The sequence below is a fragment of the Micropterus salmoides genome, unplaced genomic scaffold, assembly GCF_014851395.1.
Source record: "Micropterus salmoides isolate LMB-PRFRI ecotype aquatic unplaced genomic scaffold, ASM1485139v1 Ms_hic_scaffold_12, whole genome shotgun sequence".
Lineage (NCBI taxonomy): Eukaryota > Metazoa > Chordata > Actinopteri > Centrarchiformes > Centrarchidae > Micropterus > Micropterus salmoides.
Genome location: NW_024040263.1, coordinates 34242513 through 34253551, shown reverse-complemented (window position 1 = coordinate 34253551; position 11039 = coordinate 34242513). Strand labels below are relative to the sequence as shown.

The 11039-nt window shown below is 45.2% G+C and overlaps 1 protein-coding gene across 1 annotated transcript; it reads left to right on the top strand.

The window, feature by feature from the left end:
- Window positions 1-10068, top strand: zgc:172076. Its single transcript, XM_038714801.1, has 9 exons — window positions 1-244; window positions 635-681; window positions 1844-2042; window positions 3528-3685; window positions 4597-4729; window positions 4983-5139; window positions 5743-5866; window positions 6675-6864; window positions 9387-10068. The coding sequence occupies exons 1-9, from the start codon at window positions 229-231 to the stop codon at window positions 9545-9547; spliced, it is 1185 nt and encodes a 394-aa protein (XP_038570729.1). The 5' UTR covers window positions 1-228; the 3' UTR covers window positions 9548-10068.
- Window positions 10069-11039: the final 971 nt, after the last annotated feature.

The window sequence follows — 11039 nt, the reverse complement described above, 5'->3', positions numbered from 1 at the left end:
TCAGGATTCTCCTCTTCTGGGGCAGAAACATCCTCCCATCCCAATGGACGTGACCGTGAGCGAGCACAGCGGCGGCGTCCTGTGAGCGTCTATAAAAAGGCCTTCATTGTTTGGACTGTAACTGGACCCCTGCAGGCGGCAGGACGAGCTGCTCAGGACCAACACCGCTATTCTTAGACCATTTGTTGTGCTGACGGCCGTCTGGTTCTGCCATCACACGCCGACGACATGTGGAAGGTCAAACGTGAGTGTTTCTCTGCATACCTCTGTGTTTTCCTCTCAGTAAACTGTCTCAGTTAGTGATTTATGACTGATGGAGGGTTTGCTGCGCCGTCACGTCTGCTTTTCAACATCTAATTCTTTACATGTTCACTTTTGATTTGTAGGAGTTTAATCTCACAAGAAACAAACATGGATCTTTAGTGATTGATGAATACATGTGATATGTAAAGATTTCAGCGAGTTTTCTTTGTGTTGTTTGTGTTTTAGGATTGACTCGTCCATCAGTTCATCAGTTATCTGTCAAAATTAACAAAGAAAGAAAGAAGCGAAAACGCGTTTCACTGTGTTACATCATCGTTTCCACATCTTTAAAGGAGCCTATGATGTGTTTAACGTTTTGCTTTCGCTGCAGCTCCAGTTGTCTTTGCCCTGGAGTCGAGGTACCGGCCGATTCTGGAGGTAATCTTTAGGATCCAGTGTGAGACGGTGATGATTTATTAATACGACAGAGAGTCACTGCAGTGTTCACATTCTCTCCCAGAGAGACAGTCACAGCTTAAAATGACTTCATGAAAACAAATTCAGTGTTTTTTAAATGTGGTGAGTTGAGTCCCTCGGCTCTCACCTCTGAATCCGTGAATCACTTTCAGCGGGGATCATTTTAAAATCCTGAACAGTCAGTTTATGTTTTTGTTTTCTGAGGGTTAAACCGATGACAGGCAAGCAGAAAGACTGTTATTGATCCACAAAGACCAAAGACAAAGGAAACGTTTAGTTTGTCTTTAAATTTTTAACTCTTAGCACCAAAACAGTTTCACTTCCAGTTAGTAGCTGTTCTGGAGCTTTCAGTCGCATCACGTGATCTTTGCAGATTTGTCGTGGGACTGCAGATGTTCAGGCTCTTTAAAGATTGAAAGGTCAATCTTGAGAAGATTGTCTGCTGAGGAAGATCATGTGATACTGTTGAGAGCTCTAGAACATGTGAGAAATACATTATAAGTTGCTGATTTTTAGGATTTCACTGTAATTAACTTGTGAGAAATTAGCATTGGTCACAGGGTTTTTATTCCTAATCAAAGGGTTGTCTGATTGACGATAAACGTCTGCTGGCATGTAGGTGAGAGTTTTAACAGACCAATCAAGAGACAGAGAAACATCTGATGCCACATACTCAGGAAGAGTTTGTTTGAGTGTATGCTAATACTCCATTTGTTTTCCTTCATCTACCATTTTTTGTACTTGTTCTGTACTTAAGGAGAGGAAATGCTGAGTTCGGGAGAGTAGCCGTGCGTTCTCTCCGTGGCCACGTTACATAAAGAAATGATTCAACACATTTATTTGACTCCGTATTCTTTGGGAAGGAATTATTTTCCCTGACAAACAGCTACTAAGTGGACCTTGAAGGCCAAGAGGGAACTCTCGGTCTCAACCCTACCAGCTGTTTTCACCTTCCTACCTGACAGGAAGTCTCTCCGCCATTTTGTAAACCACTGATCCTGATGTTTTCAGAGCTAAGAGCGTGTCATGTTGGAGGTCTTTCATACGTCAGTGTAACACTGTGGTGGCATCATTCTGACTTTAAGCTCTTCCCGTCTCCTATGACAACTTCCTGTGCGTCCAGAGTTTGGTTCCCCCTGACCCCATGTCCCAGTTCCACCTGAGGAGAGGTTCTCCTGAGGAGGAGTTTCCTGACCTGCGCAGGAACTCAACCTGGATGGGACGGATCCTCACGCCCGCCATGTACCGCCGTCAGTTCGACCGCTGCACCCACAGTGGGGTCATCTTCGATGATGTCATCCGCCCGGGCCTCGAGGAACCAGGTGAGGTCAGCGTGATGTCAGCGTGATGTTGTGATGACAGCATGATGTCAGCGTGATGTCAGCGTGATGTCAGCGTGATGTCAGCGTGATGTTGTGATGACAGCATGATGTCAGCGTGATGTTGTGATGACAGCATGATGTCAGCGTGATGTCAGCATGATGTCAGCGTGATGTCAGCATGATGTCAGCGTGATGTCAGCGTGATGTCAGCGTGATGTCGTGATGACAGCATGATGTCAGCGTGATGTCAGCGTGATGTCAGCGTGATGTCAGCGTGATGACAGCGTGATGACAGCATGATGTCACCGTGATGTCACCGTGATGTCAGCGTGATGTCAGCGTGATGTCAGCGGGAAGTCAACGCGATGTCAGCACGTTGTCTGGGTAATGTCAGCATGATGTCAGCGTGATGTCAGCGTGATGTCAGCGTGAAGTCAGCGTGAAGTCAGCGTGATGTCAGCGTGATGTCAGCGTGATGTCAGCGTGATGTCAGTGTGAAGTCAGCGTGAAGTCAGCGTGATGTCAGCGTGATGTCAGCGTGATGTCAGCGTGATGTCGTGATGACAGCATGATGTCAGCGTGATGTCAGCGTGATGTCAGCGTGATGTCAGCGTGATGTCAGCGTGATGACAGCGTGATGTCAGCGTGATGTCAGCGTGATGTCAGCGTGATGACAGCGTGATGACAGCATGATGTCACCGTGATGTCAGCGTGATGTCAGCGTGATGTCAGCGTGATGTCAGCGTGATGTCAGCGTGATGTCAGCGGGAAGTCAACGCGATGTCAGCACGTTGTCTGGGTAATGTCAGCATGATGTCAGCGTGATGTCAGCGTGATGTCAGCGTGATGTCACCGTGATGTCAGTGTGATGTCAGTGTGATGTTGTGATGTCACCGTGATGTCAGTGTGATGTCACCGTGATGTCAGCGTGATGTCAGCGTGAAGTCAGCGTGATGTTGTGATGTCACCGTGATGTCACCGTGATGTCAGCGTTATGTTGTGATGTCACCGTGATGTCAGCGTGATGTCAGCGGGAAGTCAAAGCGATGTCAGCACGTTGTCTGGGTAATGTCAGCGTGATGTCAGCGTGATGTCGTGATGACAGCATGATGTCACCGTGATGTCAGCATGATGTCAGCGTGATGTCAGCGGGAAGTCAGCACGTTGTCCGGGTAATGTCAGCGTGATGTCAGCATAATGTCAGCATGATGTCAGCATAATGTCAGCATGATGTCAGCATGTCTGACTTTTGTTTGTTTACTGTTGATTACATTTTATTTATTAGTTTATTTCAGAAATGTATAATGTTGGTGGACGATGCACGTCAGGAAAAGATTTCAGCTGTTCTTCTAATGGCCACTAGATGGAAAATTGACTGAATGGAAATAAAATCTTTAGAAATAGAAGTTCAACATATTTTTTCCCGTATTTGGACGGATGTAGTCTGTAAATTTATCCATCATTCTGTACTGTATGTGTCTGAAGGTGACTGGTCAGCTCCTGTATCTGTGGGGTGTGTCGCGGGCGACGCCCAGTCCTACATCCTGTTCTGCGACTTCTTCGACCGAGTCATCGAGGCGTATCACGAACACAAGATCACCAGCCAGACGCCGGAGAGCGACTTCAACTACGACAACTTGAAGGTAGCTGGTCAGACCGCCGCGTGTTTTACTAATGTGGATTTGATTACGGAGTTTAAATATAAACCTCAGAACTGCGGTTTCACAGCAGATGTATTTCACCAGGTGTTTTGTAACTTCAGTAAATCGTAGAAACTCAGTTAAAACGTCAGCTGTTTAACTTCTGTGCGGTCGATACAACTGGTTTGTTAGTGCTCCCGGCTCTGAACGACATCGAGGAGATGCTTGTTGAGTTTCCTGGGAAGTGATGAAAGGACAGAGTTGTAAGTGGGGGATAAATGGTGTTGCGGACCTCCTCCCCTGTTTAGAGACGGTTCCTCGACCCGGGAGAACTGAAGAAGTCTCTTGGATGAGGGACGAAATGTCTTCAGGTATCTTTAACCAAGTCCAGTTGCCCTTGATTTTAACCTTCTTTTATATTCACTATTTATTAGAAAACTATTTATAGAACAGCCTCAGAACTGAGCTTCAGAGTCACGTTTTAGATTAAAACAATTTATCTATTTTAAAAAAAGGTTCATATATTTAAAGTTTATAAGGAAACGGATATGGAAACATTTTACTCTGATGGTACTCGTATAAAAAAAGTACATAAGCTGTAACGGATACTCGTTTCAGCCGAGATCTCGCTCAACCCTACTGCTTTGTGACCCAATGAACTGCCCACGTGAACCCTGAACACATCTATGTCTCCAGAGGCCCTGATGTACTGTAGGTTCAACAGAACAGCTTATGGACTCTATGTTAACACTTTGGTAGAATGTGTTGACAAATTCCTCTTTCTGATTCAAGTGCTGCTAAGCAGCAGCCTGCAGTCAAATGATTAACTCAAAAACATTAAGGTTCCTTCATGTTTTCTGGCCAAACACCCATGTTTAACCAGCGAAACCTGACTAACCCTGGTGTTTGTGCAGGGGGGCGATGACTTGGACGGGTCATACGCTGCACGCTGTGAGGTGAGTGTTGTTCGAGCTGTTGAAGACTTCTGCTTCCCGACGCACTGCAGCCGGGGAGAGCGCAGACAGCTCCTCACGCTGGCCATGAGAGGTACTGCATGTCTGAGTTTCAGCTGTTTTTGAAGTGGGGTTAGCCAATGTACTGCTGTGGACAGGAGCAACCACCTAAAAGAATGCCCATGGAAAAATATCAGTTATATCAGTTCAAGTGTTTAATATTTTCAGCTCTTTATCTCGCCGTCAGACAGCCATTTGCTTTATACAGTGCGCAACCAACACATCAGAAATCCCAAACTATCCCTTTAACCAGTCGTAGTAAACCAGAGTCTCCTCTTTGCTCTCAGCTCTGCAGCGGCTGGACGAGGAGCAGCTGCCGGGTCGACTCCTCTTACTGGAGGAGCTGAATCTGGAGCAGCAGAGGGAGCTGAACCTGAACCCTCCGTCTTCCTTCCAGCTTCGTACCGGTGTGGCCCGGGACTGGCCCGACGCCAGGGCAGTCTGGTCAGTCTGCAACAGTCTGGTTTATATTCTAGGGAGAGAAGGGTGGTCAAACAGCTCGGCCATGAACTGTAAGGTTGGAGGTTTGATCCTCAGCTCCTTCTGTCCACATGTCAAATGTTAAATGGACTCATGGTTCATATAGTGCTCTTCTAGTTTACTGACCACTCAAAGCACTTTACAACACGACCAACACTCACACATTCATCTAGTGTTGGCAGAGGCTGGTACCAACCTTGTTTAAGGGTTCAATGCTCAAGGACACTTGAACCCTCTGGAAGAGCCAGGGGTCAAACCTGGAGCGCTCCACCTCCTGAGCCCCTACAAACTGTCCTTCAGCATGCACTGATCCCCAAACTGCTCCAAAAGACACTTTGGAAAAAAGAGCTCCCAGATGAAAGTAATGCAGGACCAGCGTACATTAGGAGCAGGAACTGGAACCTGAGAGACCAGTTATTCAAATCGGTCTGCGAGACACCAAACGTCACACTTCCTAAGAACACTGAACCAGCCTGCTGCTGCCTGTGGAGTTTAATAGAGAATTAAATTAGACTGACGACTCAGACTGTTGTCAAACATGTAATGTCCCGTGATTCCTCGTTGCAGGGTGAGTAAAGATGGCAGCCTCGTGGTCTGGGTCAACATGGAGGACCACCTCAGGCTCGTGTCCACACGGATGGACGCCAACATCGCAGAGGCGTTCAAATGCATCTGCATCAACCTGCAGAAGGTCAGTGACGGTCTGACTCTCTGGAAGGTTTTCTTTCATTAAAATTAATCTGTTTCTCATCTCTCTACCTCTAATGAGAGCTGGTTCGTAGATTATAATTTACAAGGCTTTTTAGATGTCTGCTGCTGTCCTCCAGATGTTTATACTTAAGTGAGATAATGAACCAAACCTAATGTATTTCCAGTATAACAGTATAATGCTCTATCAGACCAAACCAAGCAATCAGCACACAGGCCAGTCCAGAGTCTAGAACTAGTGCACTATTGTGACACTTTCTTTCATATAAATCTCAGGTCACATCATCCAGTGGACATCTGTAGAACTGGACCAGGCAAACATATCAGAAGATATAACCTCGTTGCAGATTTATCGGTATCTGGATTTTAGTCGGCCGCTAACGAAATACTGCAGTTCACAATGAGTGGATTTCTACACTGTAAAACGTCCAGCTTGGCGTTTATCTTGGTCACATGAAAGTCTGTATAGAGATTGTTTGTTTATTATGAGCTGATATTTTGTCAGCAGATTTTTTTAAACTTCCAAATACTGATATCAGTATCGGCCTCAAAGATCCAGGATGGTTCAGGTTAAAACTCCATGGTTCTTAAAATGGAGCTTGTCAGCAAAGTTAAATACTACAAACTTACTCCAAATAGTTCTCGGCCCTTGAAAAGTACTACCTCATACTGTGAGACTTTTTGTGGAGGATATTTTTGAGGGAGTTTCTGAGTTCTTGACAAAGTGTCTCTGACCTTTGACCTTCAGCAGCTTTGAGCCTTTGGCAGTTTGCTGCTCTCTGTATTTCCAGCTGGAGGACTTCTACAGGAAGCTCAGACACCCGTTCATCTGGAAGCAGCAGCTGGGGTGGGTGTCGAGCTCTCCGGCCGACGTGGGGACGGGTCTGAGGATCAGGGTCCACCTAAAACTGCAGCACCTCCCACAACACAAACGGCTGCAGGACGTCCTGAAGAGACTGAGGATCTGCATGGACAGAACAGGTACAGAGGGAGAACCAGATCTGTCTGTAGAACCACATGTCCAGCTCTCAGTTAGAAGCTGGAAATTTACCGTGTATTTATAATTCAGAGGGAAAAATTAGAGTGAGGAGGTCGTTTAAACTCACATCTAGTAACTACAGATCCCTAACGTGTCAGTATCTGTAACACAAATGTAAAACATTATATCCTAATAGATTAATTGAATTGTGTTAAATCATCATTGAATCGCAGTTTATCGTATTGTCACTAATATATCGGCAGATGGCTGAGAGCGTTTACAACCACCGCTAACCTTTCCCCTAACATCTGCAGTTCCAGCTCTCAGTCTGTTCATAACTTTCCTTTAATGCGCTGGGATGACTCTCCGCCACTTCCTGAACCATGAACCCATTTAACAGTAAAGCCTCAACTCTCAGTTTGGGCCTCAACTCTGGGAAAGTATCAACAGCAACTAATGCTCCTAAACAGCTGATAGATATTTCCTGTTGAACCTTGAGTTTACCTGGAATCCTATCAGATTTGAATTACTTCGGCGAAGTCACGTCACATTAAAGACGTGGTTAACGTTGTGAAAACAATGTCACAGTTTGTTCAGGTTTAGGCCCCAAAAGCCACTTGGTGAGGTTTAGGCCCCAAAAGCCACTTGGTGAGGTTTAGGCCCCAAGACCCACTTGGTCAGGTTTAGGCCCCAAGACCCACTTGGTCAGGTTTAGGCCCCAAAACCCACTTGGTGAGGTTTAGGCCCCAAAACCCACTTGGTGAGGTTTAGGCCCCAAAACCCACTTGGTGAGGTTTAGGCCCCAAAACCCACTTGGTGAGGTTTAGGCCCCAAAACCCACTTGGTGAGGTTTAGGCCCCAAAAGCCACTTGGTCAGGTTTAGGCCCCAAAAGCCACTTGGTCAGGTTTAGGCCCCAAGACCCACTTGGTCAGGTTTAGGCCCCAAGACCCACTTGGTCAGGTTTAGGCCCCAAAACCCACTTGGTGAGGTTTAGGCCCCAAAACCCACTTGGTGAGGTTTAGGCCCCAAAACCCACTTGGTGAGGTTTAGGCCCCAAAACCCACTTGGTTAGGTTTAGGCCCCAAAACCCACTTGGTGAGGTTTAGGCCCCAAAACCCACTTGGTGAGGTTTAGGCCCCAAAACCCACTTGGTTAGGTTTAGGCACAAAAACCCACTTGGTCAGGTTTAGGCCCCAAGACCCACTTGGTCAGGTTTAGGCCCCAAAACCCACTTGGTGAGGTTTAGGCCCCAAAACCCACTTGGTGAGGTTTAGGCCCCAAAACCCACTTGGTGAGGTTTAGGCCCCAAAACCCACTTGGTGAGGTTTAGGCCCCAAAACCCACTTGGTTAGGTTTAGGCCCCAAAACCCACTTGGTGAGGTTTAGGCCCCAAAACCCACTTGGTGAGGTTTAGGCCCCAAAACCCACTTGGTTAGGTTTAGGCACAAAAACCCACTTGGTGAGGTTTAGGCACAAAAACCTACTTGGTCAGGTTTAGGCCCCAAAACCCACTTGGTCAGGTTTAGGCCCCAAAACCCACTTGGTTAGGTTTAGGCCCCAAAACCCACTTGGTGAGGTTTAGGCCCCAAAACCCACTTGGTGAGGTTTAGGCCCCAAAACCCACTTGGTTAGGTTTAGGCACAAAAACCCACTTGGTGAGGTTTAGGCACAAAAACCTACTTGGTCAGGTTTAGGCCCCAAAACCCACTTGGTCAGGTTTAGGCCCCAAAACCCACTTGGTCAGGTTTAGGCCCCAAAACCCACTTGGTGAGGTTTAGGCCCCAAAACCTACTTGGTGAGGTTTAGGCACAAAAACCTACTTGGTCAGGTTTAGGCACAAAAACCCACTTGGTCTGGTTTAGGCACCAAAACCCACTTGGTCAGGTTTAGGCACAAAAACCTACTTGGTCAGGTTTAGGCACCAAAACCCACTTGGTCAGGTTTAGGCACCAAAACCCACTTGGTCAGGTTTAGGCACAAAAACCTACTTGGTCTGGTTTAGGCACAAAAACCTACTTGGTCAGGTTTAGGCACAAAAACCTACTTGGTCTGGTTTAGGCACAAAAACCTACTTGGTCAGGTTTAGGCACAAAAACCTACTTGGTCTGGTTTAGGCACAAAAACCTACTTGGTCTGGTTTAGGCACAAAAACCTACTTGGTCTGGTTTAGGCACAAAAACCTACTTGGTCAGGTTTAGGCACAAAAACCTACTTGGTCTGGTTTAGGCACAAAAACTTACTTGGTTAGATTTAGGCACAAAAACCCACTTGGTCAGGTTTAGGCACAAAAACCTACTTGGTCTGGTTTAGGCACAAAAACCTACTTGGTCTGGTTTAGGCACAAAAACCTACTTGGTCTGGTTTAGGCACAAAAACCTACTTGGTCAGGTTTAGGCAGGGTTAGGGGTGGGGCCAGGATTAGCTATTTAGTGGTTTCAAGTCTGTAAGGGACATGTGACTTGTAAATGAGTTTAGACCTGAAGACAATAGATCTAGTTTCTAACCTGCCTTTTCATTTCCCAGAATCCCCGGCGCTGTATTGTGTGAGCAATGCGGCGACCTTCGGCGTGAGCGAAGTGGGACTGACCCAGCTGGTGGTGGACGGGGTCAAACTGCTCATCGCCATGGAGAACAGGCTGGAGGGCGGCAGAGACATCGATGAGCTCGTTCCAACACAGAAGTAGATCTGGATGACGATTGGCTGGTGCGAGGAGAACGAATGGCTTGATCAACAAGAGATAACTTATTGACAATCAGTTTCAATATATTGTGATCACATGTTTTCGAGTTATTGTTTTACTAATCTGAAAACAATTTAAACTAACAAAACTATCTGTTTAATTTACATGTATGATGCCATCAGTTTGATTATTCTACATGTGATTTGTGAGACTTGTGATGTTATTTGCAACCATGTACAAGCCCTACACAGTAAACACGGAGCCTAAATAAAGGAAACTTACACAACAAGAACATTCAGCACATTAAACGGGAAACTCTTCCTCAAATCGTGATTTCAGTAATGAACAATGTTTCCCAACGTACTGATATGTTAAAAATAAGTAAAATACAGTACAGCTGGTCATAATGAAGCATCGGTGTTTTACTACACTTCTTTTAACATCCTTATCCTAACATAGTTTAGTTAAATGGTTACTTCGCTGTCCATGAAATGATTAAACCAGAGGAAATTACTTTACCTGAATCTGATTTGTCTGTTAATTATCTGGAGCTCCTGGAGAAGAGGTTCCTCTGTTATGTTAACTAGAATAATGTTGTGCATTAGCAGGTGATTTGATGCTGTCCAGATAGCAGGCTAAACACACTTTCTCTGCCACTGCATGAACCCATTGGAGCTTCAACAGGACCGTTAGCATAGCTGATAATTAAACACAAACATAGATTTCCTACCACTCTGCTAAATTGGAATTAATGTTAACTTACAGTGACCTCATGACTGTTAGCATAAAGCGTGTGACCTTACACACCTTCTCTTTAAAAGTCTGCTTAGCATGTTGGCTAATTAGCTAGCAATTTACAATTTAACAAGCTAACAAAACACTTTTAATGCTCAAACTCATGAAACCAGACCAGCAGTGTTCCAGGAGTTGAATGTGTTTGCTCACCTGGCAGGAGGCGGTCTTTAGCATAGTTTTGGATGTTAACTTTCAGATTTTTTCTTCTTTCTTTCAATCTTTCAAGTCTGGAACGTATGACATTTTTAGCATTGAAGCGTTGGAATAACCCAAACCTTTGGTTATCCTCTTTCAGAGCGCTCACAGATTAAGCTAGAAGCTATTTGGATACGGTTACTTACTTGTAGTGGTTCTTTAACACGTTTTCTTGCTTCCTCAGCTTAGTGTATTGAATCTTACTTAGATGCAAATCCCAGTGACTGTGAGTTTCCTGCCTTCATCAGAGTTTGTTGACACGTCTGTAATTCTTTCCACCAACTGGAAAGTATCTCTGTATCTGAATTACAACTAGGAGGCTGAATTCCAAAATAATTATGTTATTGAATTCAATAAATTGAAATTACACCAACATTAAGTATTTTAGAGGTGAAATTTAAAAAAGTGTTTGATTTTTATTTAGGTGTACCGATTGTATTTTTGTTAACCTTGTTTTTTATTTCGATATAACTAGTAGTTTTACAGCCATTTGTCGACTCCCAAA